This window comes from Falco rusticolus, chromosome 9, assembly GCF_015220075.1.
Source record: "Falco rusticolus isolate bFalRus1 chromosome 9, bFalRus1.pri, whole genome shotgun sequence".
Lineage (NCBI taxonomy): Eukaryota > Metazoa > Chordata > Aves > Falconiformes > Falconidae > Falco > Falco rusticolus.
The window spans coordinates 6,777,543-6,804,895 of record NC_051195.1 but is presented as its reverse complement, the minus strand read 5'-3'; the positions used below and the strand labels follow the sequence as shown (position 1 = coordinate 6,804,895).

Below are 27,353 nucleotides of genomic sequence, written 5' to 3'. Positions count from 1 at the left end.
TTAGCAGTTTGAAAGAAGCTGAACTTACTGCTATATAGTAAACTTTGGCCTTTTCCACCAACTTCCAGTTCTTTTCCAAATCAAGATGCTTTTCCTTCTTATAGCAATTAGCAGCAGCGAGGTTAGCTACAAGAGACCTGAAAGTGATTAAAAACCAGGTATTAGATCCTCTTTAACTAACATGACTGCAAATTTCTCACAAACAACGTTTCTCAAAGGTCATCAAAGATACTAATGAACATAAAAACAACTAAGAGCACCATACAAGACATACTTTGTCTGACCATTTCATAATAATATTTAAATAATACATTTAAAATAATACATTTAAAATCATACATTAAATACAACTTAAATTTAAACCACACATGAACACACTATGTAGTTCATGTAACCTATCATTATTATACTGTTCACATTCCTTCATTTGCTTAGAATCAACCTTTGCTGCATTTTGTGATCAACTCCCTCTGTACAGTATAGCATCTGCAGATTTCACTAGAACTCTTCCAAGTACCTCACACCGCAAGGGAAATAGCCACTCCAGTTTACCTTCTGAAAACTGTTTTCCCTCACTAGAACCAAGAAGTTTTCCAAAGAAGAGTTGATTATTCAATAAAGGGGTGGTTTGCAAGTTTTCTTCCCCCCGTTGGGTTCCTATTTTCCTTTAGCAAATGACAAAGGGTTGCATTGCTACTTTTAGATGATGAATTGTTAAAAAAGAAAACCAACAACAAAAAAAAACTCAAAACAACAAACCCCAAAACCCCAACCAACAAACCAACTTCGTTTTTGGTTTTACTGGAAAACTACCAGAAACCCATTTGTACTTCATTCTTTCCTAATAAGTTACAACACAAGCCATGGGACACAACTTCCATTAGCAAGAACAAAAATACTTGTATCCCGTTTACTTCGTGACATGTAAGATACATTCTACCTGAAATCCTCCTCTTCAGCCGTTCAGTTCAGCCTTACGAAACACACAAGTTGCAGATGTACTCCTAAAAACAGGTCGTAAAAAGATGGCTATGCACTAGCTCTCCACTCTGGCTATCATGACCAAATCCTTCCTATGTAATTATATTATGAGAATGTTTAATAACATCCAATATTTAGAGAAAGGGCTGTGGGGAAACAGACATTTCCATGTGGGCATACAGAGTTTTAAATTTGATTTTCAAGCTTTAATAGTCATAGGATGCACCTTTAACGTTAACACACCACAGTTTTGTGATATTTAATTACCTTAGCCATGTAAATAATGTGTAATTACACATAAAAAATATGGCTATTGAAAACTTTTACCTTCTGCAGTGTGCATACAATTCATCTGGTAAGTATCATCCTTTTCCATATAAATGCCACTACAATTCAGAGACAATGGGTCAGAGTGAATTGCTGATCTGCTTCTACTAAGTTATGCTTCTCCTCCAGACCAAGACCATGTACAGGTGTTTGGAGGAAAGTGAACTAGGGATTCCTGAAAACTCATTGTACCTCAGAACAGCATCTTTCCTCTATCACCATTTTCCTTTATCCTATTCAATGAAAACCAAACAATACCCCAAAAGAATCTCTTAAGACAACAGCAACGAAGTCTCCCTGTAAACTTCTTGAAGCACTCGTCATGGACAATCCCTTAAGGTAAACTCATCAAGAATATAAAAATTAACACAAAAAATTAAGACTAACTTTTTCCATATGTATCCAAATACATAGCACAGTTCTGTGTCATTTCACCCCAGGAATGTTCTTGGGGCTCATCTCTTAAATTTTGAAGCCAATGAGAACAAATGTAAATTTGGAAAATTTAATAAATAAATAAATAACTAAAAATTTAAAAACAAACAGACCAAGCCTCTGTGGCAGTACAAGTAACAGGGCAAGAAGTTTCACTCTTGATAAATATTATCATTTCAATGACAATAAATCCACCAGAGAACAAAGCAAATCCAAGAATGACATGTGCATAACTGTGGTAATTTTCTGCAAGCTGAATTGAAAAAGCAAATTAAATCTTTCAGTTTTGGCAAACCCCGAAATATCCATCAAGGACCTCGGTGGAAAAATCTTGCCTGTCTATGTATGTTGCTGAGTGAAAAGCAATTATGTTCCAGAAAACTAAGCAAAGACTCTCTGTATGCTTCCTTTCACTTACCACATGCCCCTGAAACTGTAAACCTGGCTCTCTGTGACTACATCCAACTGTAGAGATGCTCTGCACATGATGTGTAATAAAAGATTGTTGCAGTGAAGACAAAGCACTGAGCTTTTCCCAATTAAAACTGTAAAGTCTAACAGCACCGAGTTCAACATGTGGGACACAGCGAAGGTAGATGTTTTTTCAATGGAATAGGGTAATTGGAGACAGGCAGAACGCTTCAAATCAAGCAGCTTAACGGACAGACTGTGCATGTGGTTACTGCTGAACAGACTGCACAAATCAAAGTCACAGATTATGATGGAGTGTAGGTACTACTTCAGAGTTCAATCATGTGTTAGCATTTTCTTGAAAAGCTCTGAGAAAACACAGTGTATTAGTATTGCTGAACTAGAGTGGTGATCACAAATTAGCTCAGAACCCTTTCCTGCAAAACATTAGACAAACTTAGCAGAAACAAGAAACATCCACATCAGCGCATCTGCAACAAATATACACAGCCACTTACCGGGAAACCAGGAGTGCTATTAGCCAGCTCCTCCAAATGAGACAAGAAAGCTGAATTACCTGAATAAGGAAGTTAGCACGTACCTCAATTGGGACGAGATTAATCAATAGTTATCAACTGGGGCCAGGCAGAAGTGATTCTTACAAAAACAGAAAATGTTGAAAACCAAGAGACAATCAGAGGGTGATTAAAGATAAACTTGATCTCACTAGAAGAGGGGGTGTTGTGTGATAAAGCCTTAAGCAGCAACCATCAGACTTTTTTTTCGTCTTCTATCTCCCAAGAAGGGAATTAAGTCTCTTGTACTCCCTGCACACTCTCAAGCATGTCCTAAAACAGCAGCTGAGATGAAGCCACTGCCTCTAGTATTTGAGCAAACATCTGACATGAAGAGAGAAAAGTTTTATGTTAGCAAACCAAATGCTAAATAAGTTAAAGTACTTGCAGACATTTTTGTGAATAAATTTACCTAAACTTTTAAACTCCATTGAGATGCATGGCAACAATGCATGTATTTTTCCTAAATTTGTGATATATGTCTGTTGACAGTCTTGACTTCAGTTTCCCATCAGGTCATCTAGGAAATGATGATTGCTACAGGATGCGGACACAGACACTCTGTGACTGAAGAAAGAATCACAGAGCAGAAACATCTTTATTGCTTGTCTTCTCTTTGAAAAACTGAATACAGATCCTGGAGATGAAGGGGGAAGTCTGCAGACATAATTAATGTCACAACTCCAGATGAAGACGAATGAACTTCCTTCCTCCACTATGTACATTCATTCCTGAGAGTAAGACATTATGTATGACATTAAATTGGGAGGGACAGGTTGATAAGCTGGAGGACAGGGCTGTCTGTCATTCAGTGCATCTTCAACAGCCTGGAGAATTGGGCTGGCAGAAGACTTGAAGGCAAATGCAAAGTCACACAACTGGGATGGACTGACTCCCATGCAACAACCTAGGCTGAATGCTGACAGGGTACAACACAGCTTTGCAGAAAAGGGCCTGGAGGCACTGGTGGACCAGGCCTGGAACACCAATCAGCAGTGCACCCACACAGAGAAGGTTAACCACATTCCAGTCTACACAAGCAAGCATGCAGCCAGCAGGACAAAGGAACTTATATATTCAGAACAGAGGTTTCCCTCTGCTCTGGTCTCCAGACCTCATCTGGAGTTCTGTGTCCAGCTTTGAGCTTTCCATTACAAGGAAGACACTGACATAATGCAGGGAGTCCAGCACTGGGCCATGAAGATTACTATGGGGCTGGAACACTTAAAAACTGAAGAAAAGCTTGGATAAGCCTGAAGAAGAGGTACCTAAGGGGAGATCTTCTTGCTGTCCTCAGATATCCAGCGACAGAAGATGTGTCCAAGAAGAGTCTGGCCCTAAGAAGGAACACCACAAGCTGGAAGAAGGAAAATTCCAGCCGGGTGCTGTCAAAAGAATTTCTCCCATGAAGAGTGGTCAAACACTGGAACAGGTTGCCCAAAGAGGTTGTGCAACCCCCATCCTTGGAGATATTCAAATCCCAGCTGGACATAATCTGATCTACCTTCACAGCTGGCCCTGCTTTCTGAAGGGGTTTGGACCAGATGTCTGCTCCAATTGAGATTTTTTTAGCCTTCTACATGTTATACGCAAAATTCTGCCCTCCCCAGCTCTCAGTTAAGCTCATGTTGCTGTCTATCGCCTTTTCTAATTCTACCCAACAGATTCGCCAGCTTCTCTAGAAGTTTGGTGTGGATTTTAATTATGGGACTGCTATCCTACCTTAAATTCTACTAACTCTTGACACTGCTTTGAAAGGGAAAGAGCAGTTCCCCACGATCAGTGGCACTGAAAGCCATAGAGGAAAGCCAAAAAGTATACTGACAGATCTCTTGCTCTTGTTCAGAGCCCAAAAGAAAATAATTCTTCAGGGTAAACAATATCATTTTCATTATTGTTCCGATATCTAATGCCAGAAAATTTAGATGTTGGCAGAAATAAGGGAGGGTTGGTGTGTGCTGGTAACATTTCGAGATTAAGGCAGACCTTTTTTTGGTTTTGAAACCTTTAAAAAATTGTCAGGAGGTAACCAGCAAAGAAATAGTATGTAAGCTCAAGTCTTGTGGGTGGAGGGAGAAAGAAGAAAGCAAAGGGCCATGCTGACATTGTGTCAAGATAAGTGTCTATTGTCTTTATTACCTCTTTCTGAAATTCTTATTTTTATTCATTTTATTACAATACCCCAAATAAATCACTCTATAAATGGGTTCTTCCTTACGGAATGCTCTGAAACTCTACAAAGGAACACAAAGACTATTGTTCATAGTCTACAAATGTAAGAAAAGTTGAATAGAGTTCTGGAGAAGTCACTTTTTTTTTATATAGCAAAGATCATCTAAAAGAAGTAGCAAATGAAAACATGAAAGACAGAACTCAGAAGTTTTTAAGACATAGACATACAGACACAGTTATTAGATGAAATTTACAACTACAACAGCAAAACAAACAAAAAAGAAACACACACTTTTTTTTTCTTCCTCATGTATAAAATCATATTAACCCTTTCCATCAGGCTGTATACCGACACCTATCTTTTTTAAACACATTATTACCTTAAGTATATTCCTCATTTGGCAATCAAGTATATGCCTTTCATGCCAATCGGCTTTCACGTAGGCTGTATAAATATATTTGTTAACCAACTTTTGTCTCCCTCATATTTTTCTCTCTCCAGAGCAAGTGGAAGCTATCAAGTTCAGAAAGTAGCAGGATATTATTACCTCAGACTTTTCTGCCAGTTCTCTAAAAGTATATTAATATTACCCAGTCCCAAGCTATAAGCCAGGCAGTTCTATGCCATTTCAAATTAGTACTACTATTTTCTTTATCATTCTAATCACAACTTTTCAAGGCCAAATATTCCAAACAAATTAGGCTCCACACATATGCCAACTGCATTTGTATCTTCAGAAAATATCAAAAGCCCCTGACCTGTTATCACTAGTGATGCAGGCAGCACAGGTTCCTGTTGGTTCTTCACTCTGCTCATAGTAATGGGCATCCACATGAGCCTCCTCAGCCTTCTTCTTTAAGATCTCTCCAAATTTGTCTTTGCCAATGCACCCAAAGAAAGTTGCAGCTTTGTAAGGGCTCTGAATCATCCACTGCAGATTGACAGGAAAAGAAGAAAAACAACAAAACCCCACAAAGTTAGCATGCTTGGTACATTATTTTTTGCCTTTTTTTTCTCTTCACTCACTGTATTTAAATCTGCATTTACAAAGCACTGTGACATCTAGAACACTTCTATGCCTGAAGTAAAAAACATCTGGTAAGTCAAGGGAGGGAAGGCCAGCAAAGAATAAAAAAAAAAAAAAATTACCCTTAATGATACCACTGAGTGTTCAATATCTAACGTAAAACTTAGATGCACATACTTCACTATCAAATAGCTTAGTATGTTTTTACAAGGTACTTCAAAAGGAGTTCCCTTGCTCAAAGGAGATGCCCCATCACTTACATTTAATCAAGCAACATATGGTATCTGTAAAGAAAATCTGTAGAAAAGACCAAAAAAAAAACCAAACCTCTCCAACATCCAAACCCACCACAGAGACAGCACATAAATGAAACAATCTCAGAAAATCTGAGAAAGCTAAGAAGAAACATTGTGCAACATTCACATATATATATAAACTAAAGGGTACTGAAAATAACCATTTGTGTCTACCATTTAATTATATGCAAAAATTACATTGTTAAATCACGCACGAAAATATTTATCTCCAACTTTATTAAGAGCAGTTCCATCACTTGTACTGCAAAGGAGGAGCATAGCTGCGCAATGCTGCTAAGGTGCCAGGTTATGTCATAAAGCTCCTCTTTTATTAATACAAAATAGCTATCATTCAACTGTTAATGTAACTCCATTTTGTACTAAGTTAAAAACCAGCATTTAGCAGCAACACAAAATCAAGAGTGAAGTAAAGAAATACATGTGAAGAAACAATCACAGGCCCTGCTCTGCTGGTGGTGAGTCAACCAACTGAAGTCATTATAATTCACTCTAATTACAGTCAGAAAGCTTATCCACTCAATCTATACTATGAATTAAAGGCTACATCAATTTACTGCCATACTAAAACCCTACTTATAATTGTTTCCTAATCAAGATTTAAATAAACGATAATGTCTCCATTACAAAGCAGCATTAGTGGTAGCTGCGGGTTGTAGAAAGGTCAAGTAACTGAGTTGCAAATACATGCTTAGTCACATCTTTATTACTTCCAGCTTTGGAGGAGAAGGGGAAAAGGAAAAAAAAAAATAGAAGTCTTTAGTCATGTAGAAGTCTTCGTTAATAAGACAAACGTGGACAAAAGTTACGGGCCTCTTTCTTGTAGCAATTTCATATATATAAACTTTAAGGACAAAAAAGATTGTGTTGTCAGATGGTGGCAGCGTTCAATCTCTCTCATTCATAAAATGTCCACTAGGTATGCCCTGCTAATCTATTCCACATCACTCTAAATTAATTTATATTAAGAAAACCCTAACGAGAATTATCTACATAATTGTATTTTACAAGCATTTGCACATACACAATACACATTTACACGGTGTTCATTTAAGGTGTCTAAGGAACCATAATCTTTTCTATTTGGAGGTATGGTTAAGTAGAACAGATTACTTCGCAAGACTAAAGATGTGACCTTCTATAACCAAATACGGAACAGATTTCCACACTGATAAGAACAGAAATACCTGAAGCCTTGTGTCCCATGTTGAAAAGCGCGCCTTACTCTCACAACTAACAAGAATTAAGAGATCACTACAAACAGCATTTATTAAAGCATCGAAATCTAACAATTCTTCAAATACATAAGACTTCGAACTGCACCTTGGGCTTACAACATTTTATCAAATGACATAACTTTTCCATCCTTTATATATCAAGTCTGACAACATTTGGAGCAGTAGTAAGTAATATTTCACACACATCTCAGAGAAAAGAATTTCTGTTCAAGTATCACAGTTTTGGCTATTGGCAGCAGCTCAGTTTGAATTCATATGTGATACATGCCATATCTAACTGTCACAATCCTTACTTTAAATGTAAGTAAAGTTAGTCTTGAGAATCAGAAGTCATGATCTCGGATCTGTTAGATGAACCTCTGCGTATCATGCAGACCGCTTCCGCCACAGGCAGCGGTTCTGCTCATACTCGTGATTAGTCAAAACACAGCTGTTGTACCGTGGGGGAATATTCCCACTATACAGATGTTCAAATGAGAAGAATATCTAAGTTAAGCTTACTGAAAAGTAGTTCAGCAGTGTTTCTGGAAAGATCCTCTCATCGCAGATCTCCAGTTACAAATACCCCCAGCTTCTTGGAATTATCTCCCCGCATTCCCACAATAATGGTGGCGAGGTGTTGCTAGTTGCAGAACTCCTTCAAACTGTTCCTCCTTTCCTCAGCTGAAAAGCTACATGTTAGTCAAGGCAAAAACCAGACACCACATTACACACTTGATGAAACTGCAGCGCAGAAACATCTCTGCGGCGTACCACGGAAGCTGTGCCTAGCGGAATGAGTCACAGCAGGCATTTTTTGCATACGTGTGAACAAACAAGGGACAAAACAACATCTTTAAGGTAGACTCTGGAGCACCTGTTTTAAAATTTCACCCTGGATTGAAGCTTAATTTTGAATAACCTGATACGGAGAAAACAGGTTTCTATGGGCTACTTCACACAGGGCTGTTATTAGCCCCATTTTGGCTAACGCGCTCTGAACAGGCGGGGTGTCAGTCCACAAGGTATTTATCACCATCCAACAGCCATGCGGTATCGTATCCAATATCAAATGAAGGCCAATAACACACTGCAGACGTTAACGCCAGGTATATGGCTGTATAAGCTGCAAATTCATTTTATAGATTTATGTGGAATACAAGATTTAATTGAATGAAAAAGACTCTAGACAGAAACGGAAAATGACCCAGCACAGCAGGCACTGGCATAATGAGTTAATTACCTAGGGTTTGGCTAGGCAGCGCGGCAGCTATTAGCTAACGGTATTGACAGTCTGGTCAGGAGAGGTTGGCACCTGGCCACACCATGAATCCTCACCACCCCCCAAGGGAATCTGAGGCTGTTAACAGCCCAAAGACAGAAGTGTCAAACGTAGGAACCTTTCATGAAGGAACAAGACAGCCTCAGGAGTGGGATACCACAAAGGAAATTCAAAATACAGAGTGGTTTGTGAAAGCTAATGTGTTTTGCCATCCTAAAGTTTTCTTCTGTCAACACAGTCTGGACATCAGGTACACACAAGGACAGGCCCTGACCTTTTCAGCTAGGGTAAGCAGTGTGACAGAGGAAGGAGAACAGCAAACAGAACACCTTGCAGTTGCTCTCTGGAGTTACCCAGGTTGCATTTCCCTTACGTTTTTGTTGTATGCACCCTGGTAAACTAAAAGCAAGTATTATTTAAAAAAAAAAATAAAATAATTCTGGTCTTTGCACAACTCTGTCTTAAAATCAAGCTGACTTCAAATGAGCGCAATCTAATACCAGATTACCCTACCCCCACAGGAACATTATTCCTTATGACCAAATACCAAAATATGACCACTTCCAAAAGAGGCTGGCACTGTGGCCACTCAAGGATACACAGGGGAGCGACAGAATGCTTCGTTCCTCATTTTCAAGAGGCTAACTTGGGCTCACAGTAGTAGCAGTTATCTGTCCAAGTGTTTTTTCATGCTCAGAGTTAACAAGGGTGAACTCTTTGGCACGCTTTAGCGATCACAGAAGTGTAAGAATCTTTGTGTTCCAGGGAGTGGGTGGCAACTGCAGAGAACAGTGTCCTCTTTTCTTGCAAGATGTTGAGATGCTAAGAAAACTGGGTAACAAGTAAAGCTTCTGAAGACTCAACTGTCACTTTGTGAGACTGTTTGGAGTTAACTATGCCCCACTCTCACACATCCTCAGACTCGACGATGCGGTACACCTATTTCCCTCTTCTGTCTGATTAGGAAACGGCTTTGGAAACAACCTTTCCTCGGAGTTACAGAAGCACTTCTGGAAGCACTTCTTCCAACACTAGAAGGGACTTGACTTTGATTGACTACTCACAATGCTGTCTTTTGAGAACGATATTCAAGACGAGATGACAGAGCTGCCTGAATGGTCCCTTACACCCAAAAAATAAGAAAACGGCCCTTCCTACTGTGTGAAAGAAAAAATCAGTGGTCCTAAAGAATTGAAGAAAGAAAGGGAGAGAACTGAGTTCTTTGACTTGTATTTCCCAAGCTTATCCTATTTAGCTTGAGAATGCCATGCTTCTGCCACAGGGGCAGAGTCCAACACCCCGTATCGCAACACTTGATCTGCATTCAAAGCTTTTCTTTGCTGTTCCTGCAAAGTTCACTGTAAAGGAGGATGTCTACTTGAAAGCAGCAAAACTAAATAGTTGATCTAATTTACCTCAATCTCCAGCTGCAGAGACACTTGCCCTGCAAAAGGAGAGTTTGCCATTGCTGGGTCTCAGTGCACAATCCTGGAAGACTTAAAAAGAAATATCACACTGACGAAGCTTAAGTCAGCTTTATAGCCCTCGGACTGAAACAAAGATCCTTCAGAAATTATTTCTTTTTACTCTGACTCTACGCTTTGCTTTAAGTGCCACTGTTAACTGGATAATGTCAATAAGCAGAACAAGGAGGCCGATGAAGACACTCACTATCAGTCCCACAGTGCTCCCCACCTGAACTCCTTTGCTCCCGCGTCCTTTTCTAAAGCTGCAGCCAGCAGTGCATTTCCACATCTGTCAGTCGTCTTAAACTAACAATTCCAATGCATATGGAGCTCTCCTTAGACTGACATACCTTCTGCACATAGGAGTTTTCAGCTTGTAGACTTGAATCCTAACTGCTTCGGAACTGACAACACAACAGGAAGCATTATGCCCCTTCACAGTGAAGGATCTTCAAAACTCATTAACACTGAATGCAGACATCTGAAATACATCTGAAGTGCGTTATTTGAAGCTGGACTCTTCTCTGCATGATCTGTCAAATCTGATCGTATTTTAAATTGCAGCTCACAGAGGAGAGGACTCCAAAGACCTAAAATTAGCTAAGACTTAACATGCCTGCTAAAATCTAAAGTAAACAATGTTAGCAACAACTCATGAAGCATTCCTTCTAGTAAATCAGAACAGAAATGGCTTCTTTGTATACAGTGCTATTTGAAGTACCTCTTACTTTTATATTCTGAATTTTAGAATGAGTACGTAAGCTTTTCAGGAGGTTTCACCAGTCTGTTGTACCCCTAAGGCATGTCCCATCACCAATTACATACACAGTCCATTAAAAACCTCTTACGGATATTTTCTTGGAATAATTTAGATGCTAGAAGTAAATAAATCACAAATCACACCTCATCTCAGAAAACCAGATAAAATAAGAAAAAGCGGGATCAAAACCTAAATCATTGCAAATATATATATATATAAAAACCATGAAAAATTCACAATATGCAAGACAATCCTAAGAAAAGATATTAGTGTCACTGTTCCAAGTGAGCTCACTTATTTCTTGTGAATGATGTGACACGCCTCAAGCACAACTGGAATGTAATATTCTGTTAGCATTACACATACTATATCATTTAAAATCCCTACCGCGGTGGGTTAACCCCAGCTAGCAGCTAAGACCCCACCCACTCACTCCCTCAATCCTCCCTCCCAGGGGGATGGGGGAGAAAACTGGAAGACTGAGAAAAATAACGCATGGGTGCCAAGGCAATCATTCGCCACCTCCCACCAGCAGACTGATGCCCACCAGTCTCCGAGACATGGCTACCTCGAAAAAAACTCCTCCTCCCTCCCTGCCCCCAGCAGTTTTATTGCTGACAATACTCCATACGGCCTGGGCTATCTCTTCGGTCAGTTGGGGTGAGCTGTCCTGGCTGTGTCCCTCCCAGCCCTTCCCACCCCGTAGCCTACTTGCTGGCTCAGCAAAGCCAAAAACCAGAGGTGGCCTTGATGCTGCGCAAGCACTGTGCAGCAAGAGCTAAAACACTCTGTCTTCAACAACACTGTTTTGGTGACGAACCTAAAACACAGCACCATATGGGCTGCTCTGAAGAAAATTAACTCCATCCCAAGCAGACCCGGGTTACCTACTCCAGAATCGTTGTTATGAGAATACAGCATCGAGATCCTGGAAAACAGATGAGTTTGTTTTGGTTTGTACCAACACAATTGCTATCTTTTTTCCTTTTTTCATTGATCAGCGTTGAAAGATTGCAACAGCTATTATCACATAATGGCCACATAAGAAAAAAATGGAAAAGGAAAAAATAAGCTTATCTTTACAAAAGCAGGCTTGCAAAAAGGAGCCCCATGTCCTGTATAGCAGTTCTTTCACCATTAGCTGAAGCTGCCAAATCTTGCATGAGGAAGTGATATTGTTAAAATGCATGACAACACCCTCAAGCAACTTCCAGTCAAATGAGATAAAAGTGATAATATTTTTTAAAGGAAAAGACTAGCTAAAGCCTTGCACTGAGACCAATATATCTAGATCTTACCAGGATTTGGTTCAACATGTACTATCCAAATCTCTGCACAGGAACATCTTACTAGTTTTAGCGTGGCACCACAAATTGCATTTCACTATAACTTTTCAAATTAAGATGTCTATCAAAACGTTAATCATCCAGAAGCACTACTTCGTTCACATTTAAAAATACAAAGCTAACAAACTGCCTCTCCACAAAATCTATAATCCAAATAACTATTTTCAGTGCTGCTATTCTTTTGTATTCTGTTTCCTATTCTTTCCTTCTTGCTCTTCATCTGCTTGTCCACCGTTTTATTTTTAGTCTTGTTTGTAAGCTTCTTGCTGTACAAGGAAATACAAGCATTATTTTCTGTCATTAAACATGTAGTAGCCATATTCCGAAGTTGCAATGCAGCCAAGAACTAGCACTCTCTTTTAATGTACCCTTTAAATACTGGTCAGTCTAGGCACCTAATTCCAATAGCCCTTACTCCATCATCCTATCCTGTACTTAGAATGCTACGTTTCTCCCTCAAATATCTGAAGCGCTGCAGTCTCTCTTCTGAAGTTCAACATGTGTAATCTGAGGCCCAAGGCAGACATCTCCTGCAAGACCTTACCAGGCATGTAACTGAGATCGCAGCCGGCCTTGTGTCCCTTCCCCACCTGAAGCGCAGAACCCAAGCCATCAACCACCTCCTCGTTATGTGATCTGATGTGTCAGTCCCTTTCCCCTTCCACAACATTAATGCAGTCCCTTCTCAAAACCAGCTAAAAGATGACACCTACAAAACAGGGCTGGTCACACCAGTTCTTCATCGCTCAGAGGACAGTTCCATGAAGCGTATCAGAACAGTAAGAATTCCAGGTTTACTTGTGATTCTCCTACAGTTGTTTCAGTGTATACTAGTTAAGAAATTTAGTAGTATTATAGAACTGTGTACGAGGAGGTAAGGTTTAAAGAGTGTCTTTATCGGCAAAAGAACTCAGAGACGTTAACCTCCTTGCTGAACAGCATGCGTGAAACATGGCAAAAGTGGCAAATACAACACAAAGAAGTCTTGTTACTCTGTGGCTCGGAGCCATGGTGTTAGGCTGTTAATGGAAGCATATTAACAACATGAAAATGGAACATCGTACTTGGGTACGGTGAGCCAGACTCCCTGGGCAACCGTACACCACTGTTACCCATGCCTCTGCCTGCTCTACCTGTAAAGACTTAGCACTCACTTCACTGAGATAAAGCAAAGACTGATAAGTGTTTTAAAAATGCCTTAAAATTCTCCAGTGTAAAACACTGTATATGTGTTTAAGTACTAGCCTGTAAGTGAGTTGATGTTGTTGCAAAGTGACATTTCAGGCTATTTTGGATATGATTTTGCATATCTATAACCTTACAACAAATCTTCCTTTTCAAAATGCATGCACATGTCACTCTCACTCCCCTGCTAGATGATGTGGAGTCTCAATGAATACACCCACACTCGGAATGACAGAGGGAAAAAATCCACAAGTGAAGAGACTTCTTTCATTGTCTGGCAGCACAGAATTCATAAAGCACAAACTGTAAACAGCTGCCTATCAGCTTTTATCAGCAATAGTATCAGAAACAGATGGCAAAGGTCAAGTCAAAGTTTATTGACAATGATGAACTTTGACAGCCTCTATTAAATTACTTCTTCCTTTAAGGTGTATGTGATCAAAGCAGCAGAGAGATTTTCACTCAGTCACATAACAAGCTATTTGTTGAGATTGAAACATCTGGTCAATATCTTCTAACACTGCAATTTCATGCACAGTTAGCAATAGGGTACATCTCTTCTCCTTACAGGGTCCATAAGGGTGGCACATATGGCCGATCATTTAATTCGAAAAGGTTTCAATTCCAAGTATTACATACAATTGTCTCTATGCTTTATCGTATTTTAAGTCTACCTACCATCGTTTTCCATCATCACTGCTGTCTGCTCTACTCTTTGCTATAAAAGCCCACAAATATGACAGAGCACTTAAAGCTTAACAGCTTTTGACTACCGGAGTTAGAAAGCAGTTAAGGCAAGGGAGTTTTTGAAGTGGCAGGTCTTCATCTATCTGTTGTCAAGAATTCCCAATGCATTAAACTATTTACCAAAGCTCTAGTAACACAGATTATCATTCTTGCTGTAATAGCAAACCCTTCATTTATGAGGCATGCCCAAACAATCAGAGATCACACCTCACTAATTTATGACCTGGTATACATTTTACAAACATAACACACCGCATACATTATATTTCAAGTAAACGTGTGATAATTCCAAGAATTTGATTAATTAAATCCTATCTCTCAAGCTGAAACAGCAAGACGACACAAAATGTGATCTATCCCAAATGCTGAGAAATGTCTGTCTTCAAAATTATGCATTTATGTTGCCACAGCAACAAGTAGTGGATAATGTGACATGTACTTCACCCTTCCATTTCTAAATACCTATCGTTTTGGTCAAAAGAGAAAGGAAGGCTAGTCGCAAACATGCTTACAGAAAGAATTTTCAGTTACTATTAAATAACCTCAATTTTTACTCATTTAACAGTTGATTTCCAGATCTCATTCCCAGACTGGCTGCCTCTAAGTAGTATCTGAACCTTTAATGTTTACCTAGCAGTTGTAGGAAGACAGGACTCAAATTCCTCAATGTAATTACACTTCATGCCCAGATGCTGCACCAAAGGCATAACAAAGGGGCAGGCAGGGAATGAAGAAGGTAGATAATCTCCATGTAGGAAAAAAAAAAAATATCTACAAAATGCTTGAGCAAAGGCATCCCTCAGATGTCACCAAAGATGCTTGGGCTTTTCTGGAGTGTGTTGATTTTCAGTACTATGGCATTTATCCACTAGTACCTCACTGTTCTGAGGAAATGGGATATGTAACCCACATTTATACAATCAGAATTGCCCACTAGAAACTATTAGGCTTCATATAAATGTCAAGGTATGACTTGCAGGTAACAGAACACATTTACAGATTGTAAACACCAGCCTAAACAAAGCAAACAATCAACTGAAGAAAGCTACTAATCAGCTGCCATTTAGCACCAACAGCATTGGTGCAGAAATTCAGTAGTTCGCCAGATTCTAACTGCTTTTTGATAGGAGTGTGAAGGAGGAAATGTTCCAGGAGCTCCAAACAAGTTCAGAAGTGATGGGATTAGCACTATAAATCGGCAATCTTTTTTCAAAGAGACCCACAACCACCCCACCCAGTTGCAAAGGCTGTAACTTCAGCCTAAACTTTATTGTATGTGTACAGCGAGGCTTATAGGATTGTGGTGGGACATTCCACCTAAGCTGACAAGAACTTTGTTTCTTCCAGATTTAATAAAGCAGTTTGTCCAGAAGATAGAAGAACAACAGAAGTTGTTTTTTTTTTTAAAAAAAAAAAAAAACCAATCAAAAAATCTGGTGTCTCTCCTCTAACTTCAAGGTTTTCCCTCACTAAACTAGGAGCCCTCCAAATGACCGAGACATAACTTTGGAAAGGTGTTCTTAGGCTTTGAGTTGACCCCAGTAGGAACTACCATTTCAGGGTTGGCCTCTCCCAAGTGTTATCTCATATACTCCATTCACAGTTCCACATGGAAATGTTCCCCCTCTAACGTTCAATATTCTTAAGTAATAATACATCTTCTAAAGGAAGAAAAATGTGAACCAACTGACAAATGACTGCCTTAGTGCAGGCAAGTCTCTGGGTTACTCAGGTGTGACTTCCAACTGCGTTCAGCGGGAAATGCTCAACGTCCACCCAAGACTGTGACAGGCGCACAGGCTAGGCTGAGATTCCAGGGAAAAACTGGATCGCCAGTGTGCATGCGAACAATGACTTGGAGGAGAACTCATACATGCTTTCACAAAATAACAAAAGTAATTGCCGTAGTCCTCCCAACAGAAAGTACTCACTGACTCGAAACTATGATGTTTCATGTTACTGAAACAAATCTATTATTATGCTTTATTGCTGTGTGTCTAAACATTGGTGCCTTACCTTTAACAGTTTAAAAAGGACCAAGAAACTTCAGATAAAGAATATACTTCCACATTTCTAAATTATCTATCATCTTCCTATTCCAGTGTCAATTAGATATAAAATAAATACAGGATATTAGCTGCATGAGAAAGACTTATTGCTTATTGTTTCTTGCTTATTATCATCAAGAAGCCCGGACAAACAGCTGTTGCATGTGCATTTGACCAGTTCATGGGCAGAGGATGTTCCACAGGTCTCAAAGCTGGCAGTCCCTGTGCACGTGCCCAGGAATCCCCCTGCTCCCCCACGGAGAGCCGGACGCAGCCAGGCCGGCCCGCAGGAGCCCAGGCAGGGAGCAGCAGTGCCGTACCGGGCACACCGCGCGGCTCCCGCTCCCTTCTCCCCTCCGGCACTGCGGGGATGGACATTTCGTAGCCCAGTGTAGCCGAGGACTTCTTCAAGGCCCTGTGCCCGATATAGTACGCTCTTCCTTCGCAGTAGTTAATAGCATTCACTCACATAAAGAGATTTATTTTTTATTCTATTGACCAATAACTGAATGGCAACAACCTAATTTTTCCTACTTCTTCACTTACGAAGCATATGAATACTGTATTGTATTTGCTTCCGCCCACAAGAATCACTTTTCCCCTTGCCAGTTTCATCCGTAAAGCCTTTAGATTTGCTGTGGTGGGACAAGCAATACCTTTGTCAAAATAATTTAAGGCAGCTCCTACCTGCCATAAACTGAAAAGACACTCCATTCAGATTCTCAAGATACTAAACAAAAAAGCAACATACAATTATTTATTGTAGTTTTTGTTTACTTTTAAACTGATGTACTCCTTCCTTCATGGTAATTTCTATATTTCATTGTAACCAAGTTTTGTGGGTTTTGGCTTGAGGTTTTTTTTAACAAAATGACAGAAGTCACATGTAATTATGTGCAGTTGAAAGCAGTGCTTGGCACTACCTGAATTTCTTGGCGCACAGCTCAAACGCTCTAGTAAGTTCAAATAATTTTCACAGAACAGATAATTTAGACACCAACTCCTGTGTGCTTCTGAAAAAGAACTGCAAATTTCTCTTAAATTTGGTTTTTTCTGAATTCAATCATGGCTAAGATGCTCAACACTTGACTCCCATGATCAGCTCAGCCTCAGCGCTAACTCCCTGACCTATTTTGGCAAGAGTGGAAGGCAAGGAAAACCGTACATTTACTAGAATGCTTGGTTTGATTCAAAAAAGAATCAACTCTTTTAGTGCTGGTTTCAAAACCCACAGGATCGGACCTGATGAACCTTATCTTATCTTTCATACAACGGGAAGTATGCTTTTTAAACTCTAAAATAAAAAATTAACAGAAAGGAGAAATACATTCATGAAACACTAAGGAGACCCACCACTGCTAAACTCTAATAGTTAGGGCAAGATCATCTATGTCAAGGATTAACATCCAGTGCAGGAGGCAAAGAGTTTAAAGGAAACAATGTCTCATCTGCATTAAAGCATGTGCAACAATAAAATGCCAAATTTTGAAAACCAGCTATTTATGAAACAAAATACAGAGTACTGTGTCTTTCCTTTTTTCCCCATGAGCATGGCAAACCAAGAATAAATTATAACTGGAATTCCTGTACAGATAATCTATAGTGATTTGCTTTTAAAAATAATAAATAGAACTAAACTTTCAAAGTATGTTTTCATTACAGCCACTATCCCAATATTCAAGTTGCAGGAACAACTCCCTGAGCATTTCACTTGAGTATTCAGCTTTGCTGAAGATCAGGTAAATTGCCTGTCAAATCACTCAAATACATAAACCACTAAGTGATCACAAGTGACCCTCACAAAAACTTCATTTAGCAATAGGCATTCCAGTCATTTCAGTTTTATGATCCTACTGGTAACAAGATCCTTCAAATATGGACAACAAAAGCATCTCTAAAAATGAGGTTATTTTCTACCCTCCAAATTCACAGAATGTCAGATTTTCTCATTGACTTTTTTCTGTACTTTGGAATGGATACTATCAATGGAGATTGTACTGTAAGGTGAAATGCCAATTCACAATTTAGTTTTGAAAGGCAAGAGGTGGAAAAGCTACCACTGAAGAAAGGAAAAAGAAATATCCAGAAAGAACTGTTTTTCAAAACATACTCTAGGACCTTTTTCTTCCTACTAGCATCATAACCAATAACTGTTCTAAAAAAAATAGATGTACAAAACTAAATGAAAAAATCTCGTGGCCAAAATTTGGTGTCATACTCTCTGGCCCTGCAACATGTCTGTCAACGGATAGTAAGCGCTATTAAAGGAGACAAAAATCTTCAGCTGATACACTGGGTATACAGTATCTTTATTAATTGTTATCAAGTCTGATTTTTTCCCTCATGGGTAATTCCAAATATCCAGAATTATCTGCTTTTCTTAATAAAAATCTGCCCTAAAATATCTCCATCCGAGCACATATAATAGTCCATTTACTTTTCAAAGAAATATTTTTATGTATGCTTTATAGAAGATGATGTAAAACAGTCTAAGCAATAATGTAATTCAACAGTCTCTGTTGTTTCCCGCTCAGGGGCATTCACCGCTGCCAGCAGTATCAGGCAAGCTCACAACCCCGTGTCTTGCTTGCACTGGCTGCAGGATATGCTAATTGTGAACCCTGAAGATCCAACGTATTAGACAACATATACTTAACCTGAAACCCTAACTTCATATGTGCTAATTCATTTGGAACAAAAATTATCATATTATTACTTCCATATTTTGTATAATCATTTTCTGTACAGCACAAAATCCATCATACTAAGAGTGCACACATATAAATGTATTTAAATTAACAGCTAAGGAAAACCAGAACCAAGTGTTTTCAAACTACAAGTATCTTGGGATATTTTCCTTCTCAGAAAGATGACAACTGCAACATAATTTTAAGGAATCTTTCTGGAGTTTTGGGGTATTGCCATTATTGTTAGCTGTTCTACTAATGTTAATTACATCATTACACGATTTCCCATGGATAACAACTTGTAATTCCATCTACTTACTCTCTATAGAGGCAGAGGAACACAGCAGATTAGGAGGCTGTCAAGATGATAAAATGACATCAAATGCAAATTTGTATTTGTAATACAGCATGCAAGATTTGGAAATGCTACTTAAAAAGAAGCAGCAAACTAGCTTCAGGCACTGAATGTATGCTTCAGGCAGTGAATGTATGAAAAAATGCTAATACGTTAGAATATCTGAAGCAACAATAACAGAAGATTCTACATAAACTTCATCAAAAGCAGAATTTGTCAATAAATCAGTTGAGAGATAAGGATGAGTATCAATATTAATTTAATTTTATTTAAATATTAGACTAGTCATAACCGGTATAACACCATTTCTCTTGATGCAAAAGCTAACAAGTAATGATATGAAAGGTTAACTCATTAGTCCTTATTTTTAATTTTCCAGAACAAATTCCTAAGCGCTTCAGATACTTTTAATCGAAAAGCCAATTTTCTGCTCATATTTTTATTGATGGAACCTGACTGGTATCAGTGGGATTATACCAGTTTGGATTAAAAGACAATTTATTCCTATTAATTGTAGTAAATTGGTAGTTGTTATTCATAGTGTATGACTACTCAAGACTAAGTCATCGGGATACAAATACATTGCTCTATTAGTGGACTGTGAGGACATTCATTAGTAACTGTAAAGCAATATGAAAGTGAACAGACCAGATCAGTGCTGGACACTTAGGAAAATCCTGCCTACGCATATAATTCAAAGCCAGCGTCACCACTTTCTATTCCTAAGGAAATACCAACACATTTCCTTCTACCACTTTAGGTAGAAAAGCTACTTCTATAAAACCAAAACAACTTAAGATTAAAAAATAAAAGCAAGCTGAAATTAAGTTGGAATATCCAGGCGTTAACAAAAATTATTTCTGCAGATCCCTTATTTTAACCGTTGAAAGCATTCATCCCTTTATTAACATGACATAACCACACTCTGAAAAATGCTGTAGAGATTTGATATGCTATCCCAAATATTATTTATTTAATTGAAACTAACAAGGGATTTTGTTTGTTTGTTAGTTAATATTCTTACTGTGTCAATGTGATTACGCTTACTTTAAGACAGTCTGAAACAGGACTGGACAAATTGTTACTGAAGGCTAAAAGCAGCCTGCTTCTGGCCCATAGCAGCAGGCCACCTTCGTAGATACTCAGGTTTGTAACACATACATTCCATATTCACACTTCATTGTACCACGTCCCTACGTACAGGGGTTGCCCTGCAGATACATGGTGAGAGATGGCCAGGACGGGTTCTCTCTCTAAGGTCTCGCTCTCTAGGGAGAAGGTATGGATTATGTACCACCACTTCATCACATCGTCTGACTGGGGGCTAGGTACCATCACTGCTGTTGCTTTTATAATTTTTATTTACCCTTTCTTTTGCTATTTTCAGTTTTACTGTTATTTTCCAGAAAGCAAATGCAGCTGTCATGCAAGGACAGACTGTTTTTTGAGAGGCTGAAATCTATTATGCTCGAAGTTTCACAATGAAGGAAATTTCAAGGGAGCAATACCACAATCATCAACTTCTCAGAGGGCCTGACAAGCATTTACAACTTTACACTTAAACGTAAATGTAAATTTAAATTTACAATTTAAATTCAGCCTAATAAGTCTAATATTTCTACTGATAAAATGCAACATGGTAATAAGATTCTTCATTTTCAGACCTCTCCAGTTTTCTCCTGGGAGTGCACATCCACTTACATTTTTCACCATATGGATTCCATATAGCAGACAAGAATTTTCCTTCCTCATTCTGTTTCTATAGACGACTTTACAAGTCCTTGATTACTTTTAGATCACTTGAATACCCACGGACAAACGCAAGGCAAATAACAAGCAGTAGCTTTCTTCAAAGGGTAAGTTAGATCTGAACCCAAACGCAGTCAGTTCATATCGACAACTCCAGTAGCTGCTCCTATTCCACCACCCCCCCAAACCCAATAAAAATCACAAAGGACGCTAGTATTACCAGCTTACAGCCAAGCTTTGTTAACAGACCCGCATGCCATGCCTGCTGCGTCTAAATCCACATTTATCAATTCTTCAGGCTGCTCCCTCCAAGAGGGGAAATAATTGCCATATTGAGGATCCCGTCTAGATTCAGCGATACAAAAAGCTCACCCTTTAACCACAATGATTTTGATGAGTGGTCTCTCCGCAACTGAGCCTCAGCACCAGCGTACCATCTTCTAGAGCTTTTTACACACAAAACAAAATGAACAACTTATTTTCAGAAATGTAGTTGTTGAAATCCTAGTCTAACCCAGCATTTTAACATTTTGGGAACTTTACGATGACAAATGTAGGAGAACAATGTTGTTACAGTCGTTCCTTCAATTAAATACGACTCACAGTATGATTGTGTCACCTTTTCCTTTTTAAAAAAATAAATTCCTCCACCAAAAGTCAAAAGTAGCATTCTTAAGTATAGGAACTGTACCTAACTTCCTTGCTAATCCATCATCCATTTGAACAATTGCTGAAGTCTGAACAAAAGATAACAGTGCTAAAAAAAAAAAAAGAGCGCTAGAGATACATCAAAACGGGTATCTTGGACTGTTTGGGAATGAGGGTTCAAAAAGATAATAACTCTACAGCTCTGTCACCTGCATCTTCAGAAGATGTTAATGTAGGAAGCTGTAAAAATTATTTTAACCCTGACCTTACCAGAGATCACACACACAGCACTCCAGGTGTTACAAGATTAAGCTAACCTCCCCCTCAAAAACAGCCCCCAAATCCGCAACACTAGTACAAAAGTCTGTTTATTCCCAAAATGCTTTAGACTCCTTAAGTAAGAAACAAAACAAACCCCCCAAAACCCCCAACTCCAATAAATCAAACACAAAACCCCTCTTAAATTGTTACTAAACTGTCAGTCCACACCACTGCCAGACTGTACATACCAAACTTGGGATTAGCAAGACTGCATTCCTGTACACTGAGTAAGAACTAAAACAGAGAACAGAAAACTCAGAGAGAATGCTACAGCACAGCAGAAAATTCTGACAACTGGCAGTGGGCAATGATGGATCCCACTTAGGCAGTATTAATAACTTCCATCAAGTATGTAGAAATCAGCTGATTTATGGAATTCAGAGTTTAATGCTGCAAATGAAATTTCTACTAAGACAAATCCAGCATTTCGGTAAGGTGTAAACTATCTTAAAATAAGAAAGCAATTTTAACTACACTACGTATATGACTGAGCATTATACTGTCATTCAGCATTTGATTTTGTCACTTTAACAGCTTAAATACTTGTCGAGATGTACCTTCTTCATTGGAATACGCATCTATTGTAGAACACACTCTTTATGGCAGGATAGTACTTTTTGCTTGCTTACAAGCATGTCACCAGAAGGCCACATTCACTTAGCTGACTTCCCCAGGAAAAATTCTACTTTTCTGCCTGGGAGTGTACATCAGCCAAAAACTTGCCACTGTAGCTACTTGCAAAGCAGCCACAAATTGTTCTCCCTTGACCAACCTATTATACCAAGACCAGGCCTCCTTGAATTGTAGTAATGAAACAAATGTACCTGGAAGAAAACCGAGCTATTGTCACTAGAACACGGGTAACATTTATGCAGCCATTCACAATAAATTGTTCCCAGTTATGCATATAAAGCCTTGCTGCTTCCATCAGAACACATGAAACTACTGTCTTCAGCATACCCCTAGAGACTGGAAGGTTAGCATCGATAAGCCATTTTCCATTTGTATATTTTGTACTGAACTCCAGTGAAAGCCTAAAATTCGGTTCAGAAAAGATGGCAGCTAATAAACCACTTGAACATTTACTTCAATATACTGTGTCATACCAAAACAAAACAAAGATTTTGCTTGCCCGAAATTGGCTAAATAATATTAATCTAAACCAAGCAATAAATACTACATCTGCAAAAAGTACTATCTGTACTGCGAACGGTATTATCTGAAGACAATGTCTACCACAAGGCTCAGTAAAGATGGAATTGCAACTAGTGTTTGGAAAACAAAATGATTTCTTCCAAATATGCACTCTGAGATCCAGATCACTCAGTGAAATCTTCTAGACGCACACTAAGAGGAGCTCCAATTATCTGCAGCCTTCCATAAAAACTGTAGTGTTGTATCATACTGTATTTAAAAGAATATATATATATATCTTTTAAAGCTATCCTTATCTACAAGCCTGATTTTTTCAGACCATCACAACTCACTCAAGAAGGCATTCACATGTTTTTCAGACACTACTTAAGGTAACAGATACATGGTAGAGAGAACAGCAGGTTACAAAATTTTTCAGAACCACCAGAACAAGTGGATTAGTTTCTGTTCCATAGTCAGGCCTGCAACAGAGCCACAGAAGAAAAAACCTTCAAAACTTCAACTACCCGTAACTACCTGATTCAACATAGAAAGAACAGAAAAAATGAACACAACGCTATTGACACCAAATGAAGCAGCAGAATACATAACTCCATTGTTCTCTTAACTAGTTCTCAAACTATTTCAGTGAGTACTTCATGTGGTTACTATAACCATGTTAGTTGTCAAAACAGCTGGCAGAAATCAGATTTTTCTTTATAAGCAAACTTCAGTAAAGCTCTCATTTCACCTTATTTAATTGCAGAAAGAAAATAGGTCCCTTTTACATCTCACAGAATCAGCAACAAAATTTTGCTTTTTTGTCATGCTATACATTCCACCATAATTGTGCAGCAAGTATCCAAAATCAGCTGATCTTCTAATAGTTCTGCCTTGGCAAATCAATAGGTGTCCGTCCACATAGTACAAAGCAAACCAGTACATTACTCGAACACTTTTTTGACTTAAATGATCACATTTCAGTAACCAACAAACCAAACACAGCTCAATGAATTATCTCACCGCATTATGAAGTTACTCTTCTCTTGACATTTATCACAGTGATAATCAACTCTTTTAGATACAGAGGACACAGTCTGCAGGCAGGTGTGAACATGCCTTGATAACACACTGCACTTCCCGACCCCAGCACCGACAACCTGGGTGTTTCACTGAACTGTTTAGTCACACCGGAGAGAACTCTGAGTGGGGACAGTTATCATTACTGCTAGGACCTACTTCTGTTTGTTTAAACAGCTCTTCAGTTTGAGGGTTATACAGACAAACAATGAAGAGGAGATTTTTTTTTCTTAAATTCGAATGTGTTAAGATGATGCAACCTGTAAGTATAAAGAATAGGAAAATATTATACGACGGGACAAAAGTTCCAGGTGGGTGGACCTGCAGTTTTAAGGACCAAATCAACAGTGCAGTGTACAAACAGAACAAGGTCTTGGGGAAGAGGTGGAAATGGGGAAGGGGAAGAAGCCACAATGGTCTACAATCCAAAAAGAACAAGGAGTAGATTACAATGTTATAACGTTCTACACACTAAAATTCAGTGTCAAACTTGTAAATGTATTTATTTAACTCGGCTGATAAGAGTTTATCTGCAACTATCTTTTCTTCTTAATCTGCAATTTATGCTGTCTTTTCATGAATTTATTATTTCTTCAACCTAGAATATTGGACAGAAAAAATATAAGTTGTATAGAGGGTGAAAAACTGTGGCTTTAGGTTTCTTGAATTTCAGTTTTCATTTTTAAATACTTCATAAATACTCTGATACCCATGTTCAATTTGACAGCTACAGTTTGTATAATCCAAACTCAAGTTATTTTTACAACACTGAATAGAAAATCGGATTCTTTCAGCTACAAAAGAAAAGTTTCTTTGAAAGACTGCCAAAAATACTTTTATAGCTGATATGTAGCTGACACATTAACCTGCTAAATGTTTGTGGAAGTACTAATGACTAAGCAAGGGATATCAAAGACAGTGGATAAAAGAACAAACAGCTGCCAGTACTTGGCATTCCATTCTGCTATCATGGCTAATATGATTGGCAAAGGAAGTTACACCTACTTTATAATAATAATAATACATTTGGCAGAGACTTCCAGATGGAAGTATTCCAACACTTGGTTTTCCAAAAGGTGTTGTATGATTCATTATAAAGATCAAAAAAAAAAAAAACCCAACACTACTACTGCAACTGAATATGGCAAAGAATTATAAAAATAACGCATCCAGATCAACAGTCTTCTGAGATACATAATCAGTATTATTTTCACACTGATAGGGTTTTTACTATCATGGGATTGTGATGCAGTTGAAAGTGTTCAGTTACATATATATGTGTGTGTGTGTGTGTGTGTCAAATCGACTTGGTGCTGAACATGTTACTGACGCTTTTCAGATACTATGATAGCATAAGAAACCAATTTTAAATAATCCATTCTACATTAGCAATAATAGGAAATATTAAAGATTTCAGTTAACCATCCACTGAAGAAGCACGGAAATGAACATTTAAAAGCTACTTACAGATCTGAAAATCCCCTGAAAGATCCTAAGTTGCATAAAAATCAATAAAACTTGGGACTTTCTAAATCACTTCTACTGTTAGTCTAGTAATTATTCTACTACACTAAAGTGTAAAATGGAACTCTATGTGCTCTTGATGATCAATACTTATAGTTTGTGTTAATTTTTACCCAGTATGCCAATCTTTATTATATCTTTACTTATATCTTCAATATTTGACAGATTTTGAGTACTGATTCTAAACTGTTACAAAGTGATCTAAAAAAATAGTGGTTTCAGAATATGTAGAATGTTGCAAAACAGTTAATTACAGAATCACTATTATGATGATAACAGATGTCATCATAAAACAGAAAAAAATTAAGTAAAAAATGACCTTAAATCCACTGGGGTTATCAAAGAGACTAAATTAATCTGATATAACTGGTTTAAGACAACAGGGCAACATAAGTACAGAAGACACACAATGACCATTCAAATAATACAAGGAGTTTGTTTTTGGCAGGTAAATTCAAACTACATTTTTTTCCCACAAAAATCCTATTTCAAAAATTAAAGTTTTAAATCTTAAAAGTATTACTTTAAAAATCTGAAAACACTACCTCAACATGCTGTCACAAAGTTCACAAAATAAAGCTTCCTTAAGTCTTTCTTTGTGGAAATTATAATGCGAATGAGCATCTGGAAATACTATCTTCAGTCTTTTCGTCTGACTTGCAATATAAATAGAATCACAGTATCATAAATATTTAAGTAAATGAATAAACAAACTAAAACTCCCAGGGCAAAAAATTGTTTCGTGTACTTAATTCTCAATACCTTCCTGTTAGGAAGCATGAGTCTAGGGATCTGTTACCCACAAAAGCACTATCATCCCAATGTGCTTAATTAGTGCTTGATTGAGACCAGACAGGAGAGTAATAATGAGCTACATATATTTATTCTACTTAAGTGTTTGTACCGTGCATGTTTACTAATGTAAAAATTGATAAAATGATAATTCATGTTCAAACACGAGGCACCAAAGGAAACGGGAGACAGCTTTACTCCTTGTTGAACACACCAAAGGAAATGAGTCAATCCCTCTTTTCATTAAGAAAGATGGCCAGGCTGCTCTTGGAAAAGAAAGAAGCACAGCGCGTTTAGAGCAAAGGGCTTAATTTGGTGTCTCTGGAAGACTTCACAGGGTACACTAACAATCACTCATCTTCATGGGAAAAGTTGGCCGAGAGGAATCTGATGTGCAGGTCTATGCGATGCAGTAGAGGGATTGTCAGCAACTCCCCATCACTCACCTTATCTTACTCCAGCCTTGGCTGCACAATCCCACGTGCCTACCTCACACCAGCTCCAGCAGGGGCTTCCTGGGCTTCTCCCACAGGAGCAGCAACCACTTTATGGGTATGTATTTGCGTAACGCTGGTTCATGACAGTGTGCCCACCGGCTGCCAGAAGTTTGCTTTCCTGCCAGTTTTCACCTGCACTTGCACTGGGTGGAAAGCAAGTTTTGCAAAAAAAATCACGGAGGTCATAGCAGACAAGACATGACCCAGCAAATGCACCCCTGCAAGAAAGACTTGTTACCAGCTCCTGGGGCTGCATTAGGAAGAAGACTGCC

The 27,353-nt window shown here is 38.5% G+C and overlaps 1 protein-coding gene across 7 annotated transcripts in view; it reads right to left on the bottom strand.

The window, feature by feature from the left end:
* ADK (adenosine kinase) overlaps positions 1 to 27,353 on the bottom strand; it is a 291,317-nt gene that overhangs the window by 151,060 nt on the left and 112,904 nt on the right. For all 7 annotated transcript variants that reach the window (XM_037400573.1, XM_037400578.1, XM_037400579.1 and 4 more), the window contains 2 exons: positions 5,661 to 5,833; positions 29 to 137 (listed from right to left, as the gene is read on the bottom strand). In XM_037400573.1, the coding sequence (XP_037256470.1) occupies positions 29 to 137; positions 5,661 to 5,833 (282 nt within the window). The remainder of the gene's footprint in view (positions 1 to 28; positions 138 to 5,660; positions 5,834 to 27,353) is intronic.